Genomic DNA, 22351 nt, shown 5'->3' on the forward strand with positions numbered 1-22351 from the left:
TCTCCTATCCTTCATGCAGCGCATTCAGGCCCACGCCCACTGGAGGCAGTTTTCTTTACAATCTAATATATATATATATATATTTCTTTACAAGTCGATTATTAATTTGAATATAGAATATTCGTTGACAGCCCTACTTAACTCATTGACTGCCACGCTGTTTTTCCATCTTTACTCCCTGGGGCCAGCGTTATTGCCAATTTTCACAATGTTTGCGGACCCATTGTATATTCTATATTATAGCTATGGAGACAATAGTATGGCTCATTTGACAGGCACTATTTATAGTCCAACAGGGACAAACCAGTTAATTTCTACATACTTTTGTTTGTGCGCTATTCCATGCTAAACATCGCCCCATTTCAAAATAATCCAGTCTTGTTTTCTAGATTGTGAGATATGACGTGTTATATGCATATGCGCAAATCGTTCGGGTTGCTCGCCTGAAACCTATATTACTTCCAAATCAAAGGTATATACCATATAGATGTTTCCCATCACAAAGTCATCAAGGGGGGGGGGGGGGGTCGTTTTACAAAGCTGCGATCGTTACCAAAAGCATGTTTTAGGTTCGGTAAAATACGACGCTGTGATCAATACAAAAGCATGTTTTAGGTTCGGTAAAATAGACCTAAAATAGACCTTACCTTAAAGGTACTCCAAAATGAATAATCCCAGTAGTTCCATCGCAATCGTCATTACTTGTGTGCATTGGGCCTGGCTATAATACGGGAAACAATAGGTTTCAGGCGAGCAAATCTGCGGCAGATGGCTGTGTTCTGATTCACTTTGAGGGGGAGGGGATTCCTGCAGCCGGAGGTACTGAGGCACTGAAAGACAACTGAGAGACCCAGTTTAAAAGGAAGTGATACTGCCACCTGTCGGGATTCGATCGTCATTGCAATTATAATGTAGGCAGCGGTGCCAGGGTGTTGGGAAAACAGTGGGGAAATCGGAAAAAAGAAAAAAGGATCTAAACCCAAACTATCTCGGGTTTGACGCTCAACGCTTGGATTTGAAACCCAAGAAAGTTCGGGTTTGGCGCAGAATGAGTTAACAGTAACTGCACACTAGATCACTCCTGAGTGGAACATGGAAAACCAAACTTTCCCCCACTGTACTGAAAAACCCGTACTGAACCGTGACTTCAAAACCGAGGTACGTACCAAACCGTGGTTTTTGTGTACTGTTACACCCCTAGAATATATGTATACATACATACGTATGTATGTACAGTATATAAAACATCTATATACAGTATAGAAAATAATGGAATATATGTCATAAAACATCTACAGTATAGTATAGTATAGACAGAACAATTCCAAGTAATTAAAGGAGCACAACAACATTATGGGAAACTTGCTTACTGTCTTAGATAGATACCAGTTTCCTCTCAGTCTTCAGTAGAAAGCTATCCGGCAGCATGTTAACCCAGTTTACCACAATGAATGGAAGCGGACAGTACTGGTTAACCTAGGGATTGGCCAACTAACACCTCTCCCGGAGTTTAAGCTAGGCTACCAGTACAGGCTGTTTCTATTCATTGTGCTAAACTGGGCTAGCGTACAGCCAAATAGCTTTCTATTGAATGCACAGAGAGGAAATTAGTATCCATCTTCTTGTCTGACTCTGGAGAAGAGTATTTCAAGATAATTTCCTATAATGTTGGCGTGTTCCTTTAAAACATTCCTTCCTTATAAACACTGCATTATTTAAACACTTGACCTCATCTAACAATGAGTTAGTATAAGCAGCAGATGTGACACTTGCTTTTTCTTCTGCCATTGCTAGCATCAACAGTCGGTGGGGTGAGATCAAACACGGCCGCTTTTCTAGTGTAGATGTGTTTAATGGACAGATGAATGGGGAGCATGTCCGCCTGTCGCCGTAGTGATGGAGATGGAGAGCACAGGCTGGCATGTTCCCCACGATCCATCCCATACCAGCTATACCCTGCATCTATGTTTGGTCCCCCATCGGTTTGTGTGTAGACTGTAGAGCCTCTATAAATATATATACAGTAATATGGCTCTTGTAGACAGAGGACTAAAAGCTGTTTGAATAATAAATGCTCCCGTGTGTTAATGAGCTAATGATTACTGACAGGTCTTGCAGAAGATGACGTCAAGTGCAGCTTTGTGATGTCTGCATTTTTTTTTTTGCATCTTGTTCCCTTTGAAATGACTATGCCTTTAGTACATTCACACTATGTTCTTAGTGTCTTAGTGCATTCACTGTTAATTAATCATTAAGTTGACTGATTGGGACTGACTGGCACAAAGTGGGGTAGATGGTGCGGCCCGTGGGGTTGGCATTCCCATCGCCGTGCATGGCGGTGTGAGTGGCGCGCGGGCTGTTTGTGTTTTCCTTCGGTCATGGCGTGCTTTATCGGGGGTGTGTCTTGGATGGGGATATGGTAGGGATTGATGTGTGAGGTGTTTGGGGGACTGACTGTTCCGGGGGGGTTCACATGCCTTCGAGCGACATTATACTATTGTACTTATTTTATGCCTATTCTTAAATCTGCACGTCTACATTACACTACTTTTATTGTCTTTTATACCTATTCTTATGTCTGAAGTTTATGCAATTTTTTATTTTGTCAATTTGTGTGCTGATTTTATGCCCATGTACATTTTTATTTTCTTTAAAAAAAATTATACTAATTGCTGTGGTGCACTCTGGACTGAGAGTACTATGTAGATAGCTATTAATATTTATTATTGTTATAGTGTAGAAATGTGTGCATTGAAATGTCTGTAAAATCTCGACTACATTGAAAATGAGTGTGACCTCAATTGTAATTTCGAGAATAAATAAAGGTTGATGAAAGTAAAACGCAAAGTAAATCACAAAGTAAAACACAGCGGAATGTGGACTGTTGTAAAAAATATATATATATAAAAAATAAAAAAAGATTGCTCATCACAGACCTCAACCATTACTTATTCAATGTCACTGCCTCTGAAAGTTCAGGATTATGGGGCCCAGGATTTATGTACAGTATATAGAATAGCTCCCATTGCAGACGCAGTAGCACTCAAATCCAGGAATGCAGAACAAGGTGAAATTTAACACATTTCACAAAGTGCTGATAAGTAATAGATGTGCGTTACTTCGACATAGTTGTACATGGCCAGGTCTGCGATGGCGTGGTCGTCTGGAACCCGCACTCTGGTGTATTCAGGCAACACGGCGCCTGTGAGTGGGCGGCGAGAGAAATGGCTCCATTTAACACATAAACCAATTTGCCAAAGCACTTTTTTTTCTTATGCCACATGGAATGGATTTGTGACACCTTGTTTCTCTTGACTTGTCCCAAGTCCATTTCCTGTACCGACCTCTCTGTGACGTGCTCATACTCAGAGTGCAGATGTTAGGAACGTATTCCTTGGGTATTGGGTCACAACCTCTTTTCCACAGACCTTTTCCATGTCTCAAGGCTCAAAGAATCTATCTTTTAACTTGTTTCCTCTTAGTCATCTACGTACATTTCCCCTTCACACTTGAAGTGGCTTTAATGGGTCAAATCAATAAAGAAGGATTGTTGTTTTTGTTCAGTGTATTTCATAAAAAACTGCAAATATTCATATACACACTTTAAACCTGGCGTGAAATCCTTTGCATCCTGGTCTCTTAACCCTTTCACTACCACACTATAGGTTAACCATTACACTACCAAAGTTAACCCTTTGTAGTGTGGTAGTGAAATGGTTAACCTTCTGTAGTGTGGTAGTGAAAGTGTTAACCCTTTGTAGTGTGGTAGTGAACGCGTTAACCCTTTGTGGTGTGGTAGTGAAAAAGTTAAACTGTGAGTTGGGACCCAAAATTGTAATGTGTTTGCAATATTGAATGAACCTAGGTCCTACAATACGAACGTAATATCTAATATGGGTTCCTTACATAGCAGACACAACCGCATGCAGTTTAGTTGCAGATAGATTTCTTGGTAGTTGCATGATGTGTTATATGCAATTAAGATGTACTCAAGTTATACAGTATGTAAAAGTTACTTGTGTAATGCCAGTCTACGAAGGCATAGTTTACATTGTAAGGAAGGGCAGAATAACCAGTATTCCAAATTCTCCTACGGTCAGAAGCCTTTTTGCTTTTGTCATGAAAAGAGTGGGTGTTGCTTATGTTTTGTACACTTGGCCGAGTATCGTGTGCGACTCACTGAAGTCCTCGTTGAACTGTTCCATTATTTCATTGAAGACGAGGCAGTCCTCAAACCCCTGCAGGACAGAGATAAGAGATGAGCGCAATTGTTTATCTCCTTGTCCCTTTTGTTCCTCGCCTCATATAGAAGATAAGATAAGATATTCCTTTTTTGATCCCCTTGGAAGAGGGAGTTTTTCACAAATCCAGTGCTCCCTTTCTCATGCCTGGCTGTGACAGTCAAGTAACATTCAGAAGCAGTGCGGATAGTAAACAAAGATGGCGTCGTCTGACTTTTTCAAAGTTTCAGAGGAAAACAGTTCGCTTGCTATTTGTAACAAATGCAGAAGTTCCACGAGGAGGGAAAGGGGCAACAAGCTATAACACATCCAACATAATAAGTCACCTGAAACATCACCACCGCTACGATGGTGTATTAAAATCCGACGACGAGCAGCTAAAGGCTAAGATACGTTTGACGAGGCGTTTGCAAAATTAAAGACGTTTGACAGAGATGATTTGTTTGGTTTATTTAATTCTTTTTGAGCCGTGCTGTCCTATAAATGCCAAGTAATAGTTGTTTCATGGACCAAGACCACAACAGTCTCCTCTCCTATAGCGTCAAATGTTTATAAAGCACAATACCTGTTGGTTTTTAGTTCACTCATTGTTCAGGGAAACACATTGTTAATGACATTGTCGGATTGTGAATTTTGTGATTGACTCAAATTATATTTATTTGGAAAAATAAATATAGTCACTTTATTTGAAGAGTCAAAACTGTTCTCTTGGCTTTGTTTTGTTCATAGTAGTAACGCTCATGTCATGATAAATCTGATTAGGTCAAAACTACAGGAATATACATAAACAATATATATATATAATACAATAAATATATATATATTATCGGTTATCGTATCGGTATCGACCATGAGGAGCAGAAAGTTATCGGTATCGGGGGCAAAAAAAATCAATATCGTGGGCGGCTAGGTGGTGTAGTGGGCAAGGCGCTCGCCACCAATGCAGGAGACGCTGGGTTCGAGCCCAGCTCTCCGCATTGCTATCAGCTTGGCTGTTCGTTCATACTAACACAATTGGCAGTGTTAGGGGTGGGAAAGCTGATGGGTGGGGATCGGACGTTGTGGACAGCGACTCCTACAGGTCGGTTGGTGCGCCTGCGCAGCAGAATCAGGAAGCGACGGGGGCGGCGTGTCCCTCCCACGCAGACCCCCGCCGCTGAGAGATCGCGCTGTGCAGGTGAAAAGATGCGACGGCTGCTTCCTCGAGTACCGGAGGGGACACGTGATGCAAGGCTTCGTCCACATTGCAGCCGGCTTGTGGGAGGCATGGCCTAACAGCGTTCCAGACAGGGGAGGGTAGAATTGGACGATACGAAATTGGGATGAGAGAAAAATAGAAAATGGGAGAAAAAAAGTTGATCAAAAAAAATATCAATATCGTGCACCCCTATATACAAATATGAATAAATTAGAATAGTGATAAGAGTAACAGTAACAGCATACACAGGTGCAGTATACACAAGGTACCCTAACTGGCGTGATATAAGTCATACGTTTCTGAGACTCACCGCGTTCATGCCCTGCCCGTAGAAAGGCACCACAGCGTGGGCTGCGTCGCCCATGAGGACACACTTGTCACCGATGTGGTAAGGGGAGCACTTCACGGACACCATGGCCTGGGCAGGGAGGCGGAAATAGTCCCTCTTGAGAGAATCACTTCAAATCACAGAAACACAAAGGATAAGTGGGTGGGACGTGCTGACGGGACACACAGAATAAGCAAGAGGAATATTGTTTATAACTAAAGTAACTAAAGTATGTGATATTGTCAACAATTCACCAATTGGTTCGAGCCCCGCTCTCCACGTTGCTTTCAGTTTAGCTGGTCGTCCACAGTAATACACATTGGCCGTATTACGGGGAGGGAAACTGAAGGGTGGGGATCGGGCGTTGTGGACAGCGACTCCTACAGGTCGGTTGGTGCGCCTGCGCAGTAGAATCAAGAAGCGACGGGGGCAGGGCCCCTCCAAAGCCCAGACCCCCGACGCTGAAAGATCGAGCCGCGCAGGTGAAAAGATGCGATGGCTGTTACCTCGAGTATCGGAGGGGACTCGTGCTATGTATGACTTAGTCCACATTGCAGCCGGCTTGTGGGAGGCAAGAAACAACGTTCAAAAGACAGGGGAGGGTTGAATTGGACGATATGAAAATTGGGATGGGAGAAAAATTGAAAATGGGAGAAAGAAAAAAAAATTCACCAATTGGTATTTGCGCAACAGGGAAAGATCAGAATCGGAACATGTCTGGCTTTTATAAATGACCCGGGCGCATATGAACTGAAGAACCTAGACAGCCTTTTGAAAGTAAACAACCGTTCGCTCAGCTTCTTTTTTTTTTACCCGAGCATTCCAAATGAACTGAACCCTCTGGGAGGAAGTAAATGAATTACACAGCTCATCGCCCCATACACAACATCCCTCCTCCTATCTCCACCGTCACCTGCGACACACTGGCCACCTGAAATTAAAAAACCATCCCGTCGCCACAAACCATGTAACTGCAGGTCTGTAATTTCACACTTCACAGACCACAGCTATGGATGTTGTCTGGAGCCACTCCACAGTATGGGGAAATTATATGCGTGTGGATTGGAAGGTAGACTGGCAGAGAGGAGGGAGGAGGAGGAAGAAGAGGAGATGAGGTGAAGAGAGGAGGGGCCGGGCCAGGCGGTTAGGCAGAGGTAAGTGGGGCTACAGGGAAAAGGGGAAGATGAAGCAGGAATGAGCAGAGAGATGAAAGGATGGAGTGTGTGTGTGTGACAGACAGACAGACAGACAGACAGACGCCAAGAATGTCACCTACACTCCTATTAGCGGGATGGCATCTGGGAAGTATGTTTCGAAGAATTCGATGACCTCATCTCCCGTGGTGACCTTCTCAAATTCCTCAAAGGGCATGAAGAGGGTGCATGTGAATGTCTTATCCTGGACAGGAAAGAGCGCGCACACACACACACACACACACACACACACACACACACACACACACACACACACACACACACACACACACACACACACACACACACACACACACACACACACACACACACACACACACACACACACACACACACACACACACACACACACACACACACACACACACACACACACACACACACACACACACACACACACACACACACAGAACTCAGTAATCCATCAACAGATATCCTCTTATTTCAAAAGTGTCAAATGCTAATTCAGTCCCGAATATCAATTCACATCTGGACTGACAACGGGGAATAAAAAAAAACGTGAGCACAGTATCATGCAGTATGCATGCAAATATTCATAATGCATTCAGGCTTTCTCCATGTACTGTAGGTTGATTTAAGTTAAGAGAAAGAGGGCATACTGTGTCCTCTTATCCGGTGGTGACAAATGGGGCGAGATTCATCTGGACATATCACAACCTGAGCTCTCCAGTGCCAGGTGATGGATGAGAGAAGAAGAGTGGTGTGGGCATCCCATTATCTGCCCAGTCAGCTGGTGTTATCCATCACCACCAGGAAGTGCTCTCTGAGAACCATTTAGGGAGTCTCACCGTTACCATGGCATCTCCGTAGCAACAGGGGTATTTCTTTTTCCCTTAATGCACCCTTGGTCAGTGTGGCGGTGACCGATGTACTGCCATGGTCAGCGGCTTTGACCTGGCCTCACCACAGACCACTGTGAAAGATTTGGTGTTGTTGTTGTTATGTTGACTCAGCCAGCCAGAAATATCAGAACATGTGAAGTATAAACAGTGATGTGGCTTGGGAGGTATAGCAGTCGAAGGTTCCCGGTTCGATTCTCGCTCCTCCCGGGCAGCGCTTCGAAGTGTCCTTGAGCAAGACACTTAACCCCTAACTGCTCCCGATGAGCAGGTTGGCACCTTGCATGGTTGCCTCCGCCGTCAGCGTGTGAATTGTAAAGCGCTTTAGATAAAAGCGATATATAAATGCACCGCTTACCATTTAAACAAACTACTGCTGTAGATATTTCAATAAAGCAGACAATTCTACAGCTACTAGGACAGAGAGGCTTTGGCTCAGCTTCTTCCCCCAGGCCATCAGAGCCTTGAACAATAAACACTGAGGGTCACAGAACACTGAACCCTACACACACAAGCACACATTAGCACACACACGACACACACGCTGTGCACACTCGCACACTAGCAGCCACTTTAACATGAGAAAGCACTCACTCATGCTGCACACGCCCACACTTATGGACACAAAGAAAGGTCACTTTAAAAATAGTATAGTAACAGTGTATTGCACTACCTAGTAGGGATGGGTAATTCGGTACTTTTGAGGTACCGAACCGAAACACGTCGGTACTACCGAGTATCGAATCAAGTGAGAAACCGAAAAAAAAAAAAAAAAAAATTCATGTCAACGTTCACACGCACAATATATGCTTACCTAGGATTTGACTTGATTCAACAACAAAGCAGTCGGAGCAATGACAAGCCGAAAACTGTCGAAATTGTAGTTATTTGAAGTTTTTTTTACGACTGAGGTAGGTAAATTTAATTTCTTGAGACTAAAGTACCGAAAAAAGGTACCGTTGGGTACCGGTATCGATTCACGGGTACCGGTACCGGTTCAAATGTGAAAGGTACCCATCCTACCTAGGGACCTAGCATGTCCTTCATGCTCTGTAAATAACTATGTACAAATACCGTGATGTCCCACTATGTTACCTGTTTATTGCACAATGTTGTCTATTGGATTCTATTATATGTTGTACTACTGTATTGCACATCGTTGCGGGCAAGACCACCCGCATTTCATTGTATACTTGTATGCCGTGACAAATAAAACTCTTGACTTGACTTGACTTGAATTCTGAGTCAAGGGTACTGTTAAAGTTATGTGATGTATACGATTGCATGTAACTGTCTAACTGTTTCCACAAGAGGGCGCTATAGGCGGAGCTATTGACGCTGGCGCCAGGTAAGAGGGTATTTAAGGGATTGTTCCCTCCCTCTGTCTCTTCCCACCTACCTCCCACAGAGAGAAGGTCTCATGTACTGTGTACCAATGTGATAATAAACTACGCCGATTAAAGGCTGAAGTGAGAGGACCTTGTCGTCATGATAAGTTATTGTCGCCCCATAGCCAACATCTGTCAACAGGTTATGGGCCCAGATCACGCAGGGGCGAAATAATAAGGTTAACAAGTTTAGCTAAAGTATAGGCTAGTTTAGCACCGGGAGCACCGCATGGCTAAAGCTAAGCTAACGGGAGCTAAAGCTACACCTACCATCAAAAAGGGATGGCGACCAAAAGAAAGAGCAAATGGCCCTCGTTCAATGGAAGAGCAGAGGACTATGAGCTCTGGGAAGAGCGAATGTTGTGCTGCATGCACAGTGTGGGACTGAAGATAACGATCTTGACGGCCCCCACGGGAGAAGTAACGGCGGCCGCGCAAGCCTTGGACACCAAGAAAAATGCAGACGCATACTGTGAGTTAGCACCACTGCTAGACGACACAAGCTTGGGGCTGATATTCCGCGACACTAAGGACAAAGGCAGAGAGAGCCTGAAAGTGTTGAGAGAACATTATATCGGACGGGGAAGACCCCAAATCGTATCCCTCTACATAACACTAACCGCGCTGAAGAAGGCGCACACCGAGACTGTGACCGAATACGTCATCAGAGCTGAGCAGATGATTACGGCGCTTAAGAGTGCAGGAGAATAGACTCCCGGAGAGTCAGCATTGCCTTGGCTTGGGCTGATCGCTATACTAACTCGTTTGGCTGAGTTAGGGGGAGGGAAGCCGTGGGTGGGTCCTGGGCGTTGTGGACAGCGACCCCTACAGTTCGGTCGGGGCGCCTGCACAGCGAGGGTAGGATCTGGAGAAAGGTAGTGTGACCTTCCACACGTTACACTCTCCCGGTGAGAATCTGCGCTGCCAGGCTGGCTGCCGGCTGGCTGCACATGTGTCGGAGGAAAGCATGTGACAGTCTCCGGGCCTCCCGGACCAACAGTAGTGGGGGGTGCGCGACAACCAGGAAGGGGGTTGGGAATTGGCATAACGACTAACAGTGGGATGGGAGAAAAATCGGAAAAAGGAGGGGGGAAAAGTGCAGGAGAAGCACCAAGCGATGGACTAATGATGGCGATGGTTATGAGAGGACTACCGGAGCTGTACAAACCGTTCACACTACTGGTGACACACGGTTCAGCGGACATGTCGCTGGGAGAGTTCAAGGCCAAGTTGCGGAACTTTGAGGCCTCAGAAGACACACACCCAGTCGCCGCGGAGGCGGGAGAGAGGGTGCTGAAAGCCCGGGCGGAACCGAGAGAGAAAACCAGGCCCACGACGGAGCTGGTGTGTTGGCGATGCGGAGAAAAAGGGCATCGGAAAGATAACTGCACAAAGACTCCCCACACCAGAACGGGGTGGCAGAGAGGGAAGGACGTACTCTTTTCGAAATGGCTAGGTGTAAGCTAATAGCTGGTAACTTACCTAAGAGCCTATGGCATTATGCGGTACAAGAAGCCGCTTACACCAGAAACAGATGTTTTAATAAGCACACTGGCACCACCCCGTATACAGCACTGACGGGAAAAAAATGTAATCTAGCTAGAATGCACGAATTTGGATCAGTGTGTTATGCTTACCAGCAGGACAGAGGAAAGCTCGAGTCCAGATGTGAAAACGGACTCTTTGTAGGGCACGACAAAGGAAGCCCCGCTTTCCTAGTCTATTATCCCGGTAAAGGGAAAGTGCAAAAACACAGGCTAGTCAAATTTGTCACAAAGACAACATGTGAGAACGAGACACAGACAGAGGAGCCAGAGCTGGACTCCAGAGTAAGGTGTGAAGAAACAAAGACACCTCAACCTAGTGTACTCAGCACAGTCGTGCAGACAGACAGTCAGCAACCCCCAGAGGATGATGACGAGGAGCACCCGAGGGTGACGTCACGTGCCTCATGCAGTGGGAGGTATCCCTCACGGGAACACAAACCCCCAAAGTATCTGAAAGACTATGCCCGGAGAGAAAGTGACGAGGATGACAGTACACTTACCAGCATTGATTACTGCTACAGAGTAGTGAGTGGAGTACCTCAGACCTTTAAAGAGGCGATGGTGTCCCCTGAATCAAGGAAATGGGAGAGAGCAATGGATGAGGAGATGAGGTCCCTAGAGGACAACCACACCTTTACTCTAACCAAGTTACCAGAGGGCAGACAGAAAGTGGGAGGAAAATAGGTGTACTCAATCAAGGAGGGTATTGAAGGCCACGACAAAGTACAAAGCCAGGTTTGTAGCTAAATGTTTAAATACAGAAGGAGGGTACTCCATGTTTAAATACAGAAGGAGGGTAGCTACATGTTTAAATACAGAAGGAGGGTACTCCATGTTTAAATGCAGAAGTGGATTCTATGTTTAAATACAGAAGTGGATGATTTGATCATCGCAGCGGACAACACTAGAAACCTAGAGCAGGTGAAAAGTATGCTCTCCACCAGATTCAAAATGAAAGACCTAGGCAGGTTAAAGCATTTTCTAGGCATGGACTTCGAACAGTCTGCCAGTTGTGTAAAAATATCCCAGAAGAGATATGTGGAAAAGATCCTGAAACGTTTTGACATGCAAGAATGTAGGACAAGGGAAACACCATGTGATCAAAAGCTAGACTACCAAGAGGATGCTCAGAAATTGACAGATGTAAAAATGTACAGAGAAGCTGTAGGTAGCATCATCTATTTGACAACATGTACTCGCCCTGACCTATGTTTTGTAGTGAGTAAATTGTCACAGCATTTTGCTGACCCCACAGAGGAGCACTGGATTACAGCAAAACATGTTTTTCGTTATCTCAAAGGTACAGCAGATAAACAGCTTTGTTTCAGAAAGAGCAGCAAGGGCTTAGGGCTTAAAGCCTACAGTGATGCAGATTGGGCGGCAGACACCACAGACAGAAGAAGTACCACAGGGTATTGTGTGAGTTTGAACACAAACAGCTCACTGGTTTGGTGGAAAACAAAGAAGCATCCCACAGTGGCACTATCAACTTGTGAAGCCGAATACATGGCTCTAGCTATGACAATACATGAATGTATTTATCTAGAACTGCTCGAAGGAATGGATACCTATGTATATAAGAAAACTGTTGTTTATGAAGACAACCAGGGAACCATTGCAATTGCTAGAAACCCTGTGTGCCGACAGAGGTGTAAACATGTGGATATAAAATATAATTTCATCAGATCTGTCATCAGGGAAGAAAGGATGACACTATTATTGTCCGACAGACGACATGGTAGCAGACGCTATGACGAAGCCTGTTTCCAAACTGAAATTGAGAAGATTTGCAGAGGTCATGTTTGGTGTGTAAATATTGCCTGTTATGTACAGACGCAGCGCTCAAAAATCAAACCAATTCTGCTGCTTGTCTGCTGCTTGTTGCTGCTTGTGTGCCACTTAAGTCTACTCAGGTGTTAATTTTCCGGGGGTGTTGGCTGGGGGAACAAAGGGAGGGTAGTTAACTTAAGTGCTTCCCCAGGGAGGGGGTCGGGGGCTACTGCCCTCAGACCCCCAAAATAATTTTTATATGGGCAGTCTGACTTGGGGTACTGACCATATATTAGTGTTGCAATGCATGATAAGTAAACAGTGAAAAAAGCTAAGAAATCTGATGGGGCTGGGACATTTGGGACGAATAAAAATTTAAGATGAAAATCTGCCCAGCCTGTGGGAGGAAGTGGAGGTGTGAAATCTGGCCCGGTCAAGAACAATAGAGGAGTGGTAGAGAGTGGTAGAGAGGCATGAGAGGTTTGAGTTTTGAGTGCTGTATCTGTAGTGTTGACTGCCATATTCTTTTTGATGCTCTGAGCTGTACTATTTCTTTGAAGATTGTTTTTGAAAAAGTTGTACAGTATACAAGACAGCCATAAGTGGGAGTGTTAAAGTTATGTGATGTATACGATTGCATGTAACTGTCTAACTGTTTCCACAAGAGGGCGCTATAGGCGGAGCTATTGACGCTGGCGCCAGTTAAGAGGGTATTTAAGGGATTGTTCCCTCCCTCTCTGTCTCTTCCCACCTACCTCCCACAGAGAGAAGGTCTCATGTACTGTGTACCAATGTGATAATAAACTATGCCGATTAAAGGCTGAAGTGAGAGGACCTTGTCGTCATGATAAGTTATTGTCGCCCCATAGCCAACATCTGTCAACAGGTACATTTTTGTTGTGGCATTGGATGTGTCTTTACAGATTTATGATCTTTGAGAAGTGTGCTGTGTATCTTTGCCTTGCATGGAATGTTATAGTAGTATTATTCACTTGCTCCTCAAAGTGAATGGAAGTGAATGAGGATCCTGACACCTGGGAGGAATGGTGGTGTTGACAGCGAACAACTAGTGGTCACTAGTTTATTTGTAAATGACTTTAGATGGGGGTAAGACTGCTGATTTTTGACATGTTCTAAGTGAAATATCCCTTTAACACCACACTGATATTTCTAGCTGGCTGACTCAGCTTAACAACAACAACACATCTCTCACAGTGGTCTGTGGTGAAGCCAGGTCAAAGCCACTGACCATGGCAGTACTGGTCACTAGCTTACTTAGATTACTTTAGATAAGGTAAGACTACAGATTTTTGACATGTTCTACTAAAATGAAATATCCCTGAGAGAGAGAGAGAGAGAGAGAGAGAGAGAGAGAGAGAGATTTTATAAAAAACTAAATGTTTTACTAAAAACACAATTGATACAACAAACCGTTCAAAAATTTAAATACTCTACAACTCAACAAAAAACAAAACAAAAACAAACAACAAAAAACACAAAACAAAAACAAAACACAAAAACAAACCAAAAAAAACCAAATTAGGGACAACGATGCTGAAAACGAACCAAATTGTCATTTGAAAATTTCCCCCATGGGAAAAAAAAATACTCTAAATGATCTAAAGTTCTGGGTGCATCAGAGAGCGAGACACCGGAGAGGCACTGTAGAAACCGTAGTCCTGAGAAGAGCGTATCTAGCTTCACCTTTCCCCGTGTGGTACAACACAACAGGCCTTTGTGCGTGTCCGACAGACTCCAGTCAAAGCCTATCCCGTGGATAAACAGGGCCGCCTCGTCAGCTGACCTTCCTCCTTCAGCCTTATCATGTATGCTCCTACCGTCCACCAGTTGTATATCACATGGCATCGATGATGTCAGGGGCCGAAAACAGAGCAGGGGGACCGAGATGCACTCTGGACCGACATCCTCATTAGACAGTTTGTTACCCTCGCCACCCCGTCCGAGGCCGCCTTTACCTTCCTGGTTCAGATGCCGCTCCAACATCACCTCCCACTCCCCCGTGCGGAGACTAGCAGCCCCCAGTGACTTCCCATCGAGCAGACTGATTCGAGAGCTCCAAGCCCTGATGAAACCCATTCCGAACATAGGGTACAAATTAACCAGCAAAGTCCGCTTTACCATCATCCTCCGAGGCTGAATCTGGAAACCGTTTATTCCGGCGTAGAACGTGTCGAGCCCCACAGTCATACCTTCCAACCCTTTATCAAGGTAACGGTGCCGGTAACATAAAAAGACGGCAGAGACAACATCCCCCATGACGACTCTGATGAAATGTTTGCTGAAGGAGTATGGCGTGGCCTTCCCATCGGGCATTAAAACGATACGCTCCGCTCCTGTCTCTGAATCCTCCATAATCCCAGTCTTTACAAAGTTCCACAAATGTATAAGAGTACATGAGATGATCAAAAAACGTCTCAGCCTCCTGGCCCCGGTAGCAGGACACCTTGAAATGTCCAGCCCTAAGTGACAACACACCAGTCCCGTCAATAAAAAAAAACTCTCATTTAGAAATAAAAAGGTAAAACAAAAAAACAAAAAACTACACCGATTCCACTCCGTCCTCCACCTTACTGAGGTCCCGCAGTACCTTCTGCACAATCTTTCTCATCCTGTATATCTCTGTGTCAACAAAACGACCATCTCCTTGAAACCTCATATGTTTCCTTGCTGCCAAAATAAACAACTCCTTATCTGGAAAGAAATTAGTTATCTCCACCCCTTTCCTGTTTTTTGTCATCTGTAAAAACATTTTCATTGACCTCAATGAATAGCCCTCATTTTCTGAAGTTGCAGAAGCATCACTCTCATATTCCTCATCATCATCAATACACATCCCCGCCCATGAACTGTCTTGTGTACTCTGTGTACTGCTGAGTTCTTCCGTCACACCTGTCTTCTTAGCTTGAGAGCTTGACAACCCAACTACTTCAATCTTCCTCTTCTGCCTAACAACCTTCATCCCGTCGTCCCCCTCTTCCATGTCAATATCCTCTACTTCCCACCACCACGACCCCCCCCCCCTCATTTTCATCCCCAACATCTGTCCCTTGTATTTCAACAGGTCCACTTGCCACCTCTGTAATCCTTCCCACCACGACCCCCCCCCCCCCTCATTTTCATCCCCAACAGCTGTCCCTTGTATTTCAACAGGTCCACTTGCCACCTCTGTAATCCTTCCCCCCCCCCCCCCCCCCACACATTTTCATCCCCACCAACTGTCCCTTGTATTTCAACAGTTCCACTCTTCACCTGGCTATTTAACGCGTCCTGGCTGACACAAGCTCCTTCTACCACCCCCCCCCCCCCCCCCCCCCCCCCCCCCCCACATTTCCATCCCCACCATCCTTTCCTTGTACTGCATATCCAGCCGTACCTACTCTTCCCTCTCCTTATCACTTCTATCTGGTACCATTACCTTCTCAGCAGTCTCCCCACCACCCCTCTTCCCCTGGCCCCCCCCCCCCTCAACCCCTTGAGTCACACCCCAAGCTGCTCTTCCTTTCTTCATTGCACCCTTCCCATCATTTGCCCCCCTGCTTTGCCCCTCCTCAGGGCACGCTAGTCTTTGATGCCCCTCCCTTCCACAACCAAAACATTGCATGTTTTGTGTCGTCGCATAAATAATAAACTCAAACCAAACCTGTCTATTATTACTTTAAAATTAAGATCCAACTCGTCATCACGTTTGTTCATTATAATGAACGTCTGCCTTCTGTGAGAAACCACATGCTGTAATTCAGGTGCTTTAAACCCCAAAGACATCTTTTTTAAGGGAGATACAATTTTCCCAAACCTGGCGAGTTCCCTCAATATAAGATCGTCGCCCACCAACGGGGGGACATTTGCCAACGTCACCTTTTTTGCCGGTGTTGTGAGCGGCATCACAGACACAAAAGTATCATTTATGACCAAACCGTCCGTTATCAGTTGATTTACTTTAATCAAATCATCCACAAAGAAAACGACTCCCCCGTTCATCCTTGCCGCAGACTTAACGGCCGGAGCGCCTACTACTCTCGCAACAGCGAGACTACAGTCCTCCACTGAACACGGAAATGCCGGCGCGACTTTAAAAACCATGTCTCCTGGTCAACCTCGCAAAGTCCATGCCACCGCGACAGCAGACAGCTGCCCAAGCGAACACTGACAACGCTACCAGCCCACCATCAACACACAACCAGTCAAACAAACCACAGTCTAATTCACAATTTGACAAACAACATAAAGATAGAAAAAGTTTAGAAAGACTCACGCGCACTTCCTCAGACTCTCGCACCACACGCTCCCACCATCCACACGCATGCGCACAGAGAGACAGAGAGACAGAGAGAGAGAGAGAGAGAGGAGAGAGAGAGAGAGAGAGAGAGAGAGAGAGAGAGAGAGAGAGAGAGAGAGAGAGAGAGAGAGAGAGAGAGAGAGAGAGAGAGAGGGGGGGGGGGTTTGAGTTTAACAAGATTTATTGTGCATGACTTAAACTCAAAACATTAGTTTTAGTTCAGTGAAAACTCTAATTTAAAAGAAATCTACTGTAATCCATTAAGGCTAAGAGAGAAGGGGAGTGAGAGAGTGAAAGAGAGTGAGCTATGGAAACAGATGAGCGTGAGATAAGACTGACAGAAAGACAAGAGTGAGACAGAGAGAGAGACAGAGTGAGACAAGAGAGAGAGAGGGAGAGAGACAGATGGAGACAGAGAGACATACTGTAGTGAGACAGAGAGTGAGATAGAGAATGAGACAGAGAGTGAAACAGAGAGAGCACAGTGTGATTAAAATCCCATTTTCCCCAAACAGTTGTAAATACCGGTTAATGACGGCGATGTGTGAAAAGTAGGGCTGGACCTGTGGGAGCTGAGGATTCTGATGAGTCAAGCCTCTGATGGCTTCAGGTAGTTCTTTGAAGTGAAGTACTAAAGCCACAGTCCAGTGACTGGTTTTATTGCGGATGAGGGAGAAATATCGCCCGCTGTCATTCATTCACCCCCTGAGATCTACCTGGCTTGATTATCAGACCACGGCCCAATAATACCGGTATCTGCTCATTCTTGGCGTTTGTTTTAACCTGTTTTGTGTCTCAGGCGGGTGGGGTTCACCGCGCCAGGACCTATGAGATTCAGGTAAGTTGGAAAAAGTATTACTAAAATTAACTAAACCTTTTCTAGGTACTGTATTGTCCTATGTGGCAAACCCCACCCTTCTGGTACTCCAAGTAATATAAAACAAACATCCCAAATAGACAAATAGTCCTTATGAGAGATTCAGCCCATGCTGTGAGGCTTTTATACAGGCAGAGCATGAACGCATTTTAACAAATAAAGTATTTTTTTTATGATACTTTGTTATGTGGCTTTATATGGGCGTGATAGGTCAATTGACTAAGAAGAGAAAGCCCATGGATATAAAATTTACTAATTGACTAAGGGCCCGCGTCCACCTAGCGCATATTTCTCCGTGAAACATGCTGGGAGTGCGCCGGCAGAGCTGGCTTGACGCGCATCTTGTAGATGACAGAAAGAAATCTACAGCCATGCCGCGGTTTTGCACATATTATAGCATATTTGAATAACTTTATTGTATATTAATTATATATATAGTTATTGCCTGACACCACAGTTCGCCCTTTGCTTTTTATTAGCTTTTTAGTAGTGTATTCGTGTAGTTATTATTATTAGTTTTGTCGCGAATCTCAATGGTCTGTGTGGAGTCCGGTGTCAGGTTACAAGCAGAGTGGTAGATGACTGGCTGTGATTGGTTGTTTGAATATGCGCTCGGCGCACCGCTCTAGAAAAGTTCAGCCAGTTTCAACTCTCTGGCTTGTGCTGCGGCCGCATAAAGGCGCTGAAAAAAGAAGCCGACGGCAGCGCACTTCCTAGAGGCGGCCGCATGGGGCCGCATGCGCTCCCTCCCCATTGTAATACATTGAAAACAGACGCGTGCGGTCCTAAATATGCGCTAGGTGGACGCGGGCCCTAAGAGGAGAAAGCCTATGGATATTAAGCAGTAGATGCTTCACCTTCGGAGTCACCACTACGTCACCAACATCTTTATTTAATCACATGTTGGTCATTTAGCAGGTTACCATCAATCTTGGTAAGCAAATAGAATCACTGCATTAATGGAACGTGTTATCAGCCAACTTTTCCTACGCACCACTGGGGATCTGGTGCAGTGAAGTGTTAATAATTAAATAATCCATCGGATTAGCAGATGAAAACCAAGTTTTGTATTTGTTTCATTTTGATGTGTACATGCTGGTACAGTACATGTTATACAAGTAATATGCATACTGGTTTAAATAAACAATTTGATATTTCACCATCTTTACCGAGCAAGACATTTTGTGCAAAAGGAATTAGAGGCCTGTCTCAAATAAAGGTGGAGTGAATTCAGTGATTGAAGCAAATAAAAGCCTATTAATTAAGTGTTTACGTTATTACATGTCATGTCAGCAGTGACAGAAGAAGGAAAGTGAGAAGTGCTGTCCACGTTTAGCCACAGACTTATCTCTCCCCCCCCCCCCCCCCCGACATACCACAAAGTGCTTCGGGCAGTCCTTTGTGCCAGTGGCAATCAGGCTCCACAACCAGGCAGGGCCAGGATGGGCTAACTGCCGTGGACTGGAGGAGCTGGGTTGTGGACTGTGACTCTTCTTCATTCACCACTTTTAGCTCTCTTTTTAGCCCTACGTATTTGTCCATCTCTGTTTTTAACACGTACTAACTAATTGTATGTTATGTATTAACTGTTTTTATTAACTGTTTTTATTAACTGTTTTTAAATGGCTGTTGATGCTGTGATGGACAGGAGAAGTTTCACACTCACCTGGTTTGGCAGAGCGATCATCATGAAGGTGTTCCGCGGCCAGATGTGCAGGTAATTAGGCTTCATGGCAAACTGGGACAGGATGAAACAACCGGTGTTAAAGCACCAGCAGCGTGTCATGATTAGCATGAATGAATGGTTCCCGGTGGTTTTAGGGAACGGCGGTACAGGCTTTCAGTACTAGTGTTAATTGTCCATCCGTGTTATTGTACAATGGGAATTTCTGCAAATATCAAGTGACATTTTTCACAAAATTATATTTGAGAATGTCCGCTGAAAAGTACAGTTTCGGTTTGACACTGTATGACACCTCCCATGACCCTGCAGTCCGATTTGATAACCATCTGACATGTGATTTTCCATATCCCGATATTGTTATATATGTATTTCTTCCCGAGCCATCAGGGCCCTGAGGCGAGGTCACAGGCACCTATAGAAAACTGACCTCTCCGTCTCTAGGGGGCATGGTGAGCTCCAGGTAGCCGTGGGGGATGTAGGTCTGGCTGAAGTTGAAGCGGCTGCGGCGGAGGAACTGCTTGCGGGTGGCAGAGAAGGCTCCGTCACAGCCCACGATCAGGTCGGCCTGGATCTCCTCCATGGTCCCATCATCCCTGAGAAACACACCAGAAAATGATAAAACAATATCAAACAATATCTGTAATACAAAAAATATATAATATATATATATAATAAAATAACTAACCGTCTTTTTACTACTATGTACCCTATGTTAGATTACGGTGTTTTCAGCCTGTTGTTGATTGTTATCAGCATCTCCGGGCCATCTCTGCGTTGTGTATTGTTTGTGGTTCATGGCGGAAATCGTTTGGTGGAATTCTCACTCCCACGCGCTGATTGGCTAAAACACCATCTCTTCTCCCCCGTTGCATCCGGAAAAGAACGTAAGTTGAGTCGTCATTTCATTTCATCAGAAGGATGTTTATATATATATATAAAAAATAGTTTTTATAGCACTATACTATAGTTATATAGTACTTATTCTGTCATAATCAACTAAAACCAGCCATTATCTTTCACCTACTACTATACTTATACTACTACTTATCATGCTAATTATGTATACACTACTATGCACTCAAGAGTGTAACACTCAAGCTCGATACTATTTGACGAACAATGACCACTGACCCTTAGCTGCCAGAGATGTACCCCTCCTGGTGACTTGTTGTTGACCCCTCTAGCTGTTGCTGTTTTCGATAAAAGTGTCAGCTAAATGACTAAATGTAAATAATAATCTTCTTCACAAATAGATACTGCTCACACGCCGCTACGATAAAATATGTCAAGGTTGAGAGTGCTGAAATGAAAAGAAAAAGAGGATGTACTCCCCTGGTACTTGGTGCTATTTGGTTTCCGATATACTCAAGAGACGCAGTTGCCTGAAGCTCTGATCAAGGATAATAAGGTAGCTGGATAGGCATCTTGCCTATGCTGCTATGACTAATGTGTTACCAAGTTGGCTAATTTAATTGTAATCATCAGATTTTGTAGGTGCATTGTCTGATATTATAAATTAAATATAATATAATTGTTTGCTTGATAGACGAAGGTTGCAACATAATTATGTAATGTCATGTCGTTGGCTGTGAGATAGGGCTGCAATGATCGTCGTCGATTATGAAAAATCGTCGACGAGATATTGTTGCGTCGATTAGTCATTAAAAAAAATTATAATTTTTTATTTTATTTTTTTTCACTACCTATCTTTGTGAAAGTGGCTTCTCAGCTCTGGTCCAGCCAGCTGAAGACTTCTTAGCTTAACATAACAGACCGACAGTAAGTTTGGGGGAACTAATGGGATAACTGGGGATGTTGTTTGGACCTGACAAGAGTCTCAAAGCAACTCTGAGGTCATGCTCAATGTCCAATCTGTTCCTCTGCTCTGTCTTCAGCTGGACCAGAGCTGAGAAGCCACTTTCACAAAGATAGGTCGTTTTTTTAAATATAATTGTTTTTCGATTAGTCGACTAATCGAAAAAATATTCGACAGATTAGTCGACTACCAAAATAGTCATTAGTTGCAGCCCTACTATGAGAGCACCCAGGCAGCGCAGCAGAGTGAAACCTTGTTGGCTGCGTCACAGTCACAAAAGGGGCTACTTAATTAATCCAATCCACTTTATTTATAGAGCACATTTAAAAACAACAACGTTTACCAAAGTGCTGTACAAGTCCCACAACATAAGATAAAAAAAAATATATATATATATTATAATTAATATTTCTTTTTATTATTATTTTTTTAAGCTTCGAATTAAAATCGAAGCTCGGCCCCGAAGCTTCGATTGCCAAAAAAAGCTTTGAAGGTCAGCCCTAGCTTTGACAATACATATCACAAGTGTGGTTTGGGTACTGGTCAGGTCTGTAATGTTCTGCCCCTCCTGCCAGGCCATGGACTGTTCTCTCTTGCTCTGAGTTCACCCTCGTCTGTGCTATGGACATTGTTTTCTCTGTCCCTCTTCTCTCTACTTGTCTGTATCTCTCTCTTTTTCTCTCCGTGTCTCCGCTCTCTCTCTCTTTCATCCTAGTCTAGTTGTTTAGTCATGGTATTTTCTTGTCTATTCATGTTCCCCTGTTTGTTTAGTGCTTAGTATTTCTTTGTATCGTCTTTCTCTTGTCTCTATGTATTCCCCTGTATTGTTGCCTTAGTTGTAGTTCCTTGTCTTGTTTCCTGTAGTTCTTTGCTAGTCTGTTTCCCTCCCAGGTGTCTCAATTTGTAATCAGAAGTGTTTCTCATGTTCCCATTTTCTCCTCATGTATTTGAGTTCCCCCTCCCCTTCACCTCTGTGCTGGTCCATCGTCTCATGTTAGACGTCTATGTTCAGTGTCTCTTGTTAGATGTCTGCTGTTAGATGTCTCATGTATGTTCATAGCTTGTTCTTAGCTTTTGTTAGCCACGGAAGCTAGTGTTTGTTTTTCTCATGTTTAAGCTCACCAGTGCTAT

General features: G+C 44.3%; 1 protein-coding gene across 1 annotated transcript in view; it reads right to left on the reverse strand.

Annotated features, from left to right (window-relative positions):
* The window catches only part of kmo (kynurenine 3-monooxygenase), a 113143-nt gene that overhangs the window by 22026 nt on the left and 68766 nt on the right, over nt 1–22351 (reverse strand). Inside the window, exons 7-12 of the mRNA XM_084322188.1 lie at nt 19832–19997; nt 19387–19458; nt 7044–7165; nt 5750–5897; nt 4181–4238; nt 3120–3202 (exon numbers count right to left, since the gene is read on the reverse strand). Of these exons, the coding sequence (XP_084178314.1) occupies nt 3120–3202; nt 4181–4238; nt 5750–5897; nt 7044–7165; nt 19387–19458; nt 19832–19997 (649 nt within the window). The remainder of the gene's footprint in view (nt 1–3119; nt 3203–4180; nt 4239–5749; nt 5898–7043; nt 7166–19386; nt 19459–19831; nt 19998–22351) is intronic.

Source organism: Notolepis coatsorum, assembly GCF_963971535.1.
Source record: "Notolepis coatsorum genome assembly, chromosome: 9".
NCBI lineage: Eukaryota > Metazoa > Chordata > Actinopteri > Aulopiformes > Paralepididae > Notolepis > Notolepis coatsorum.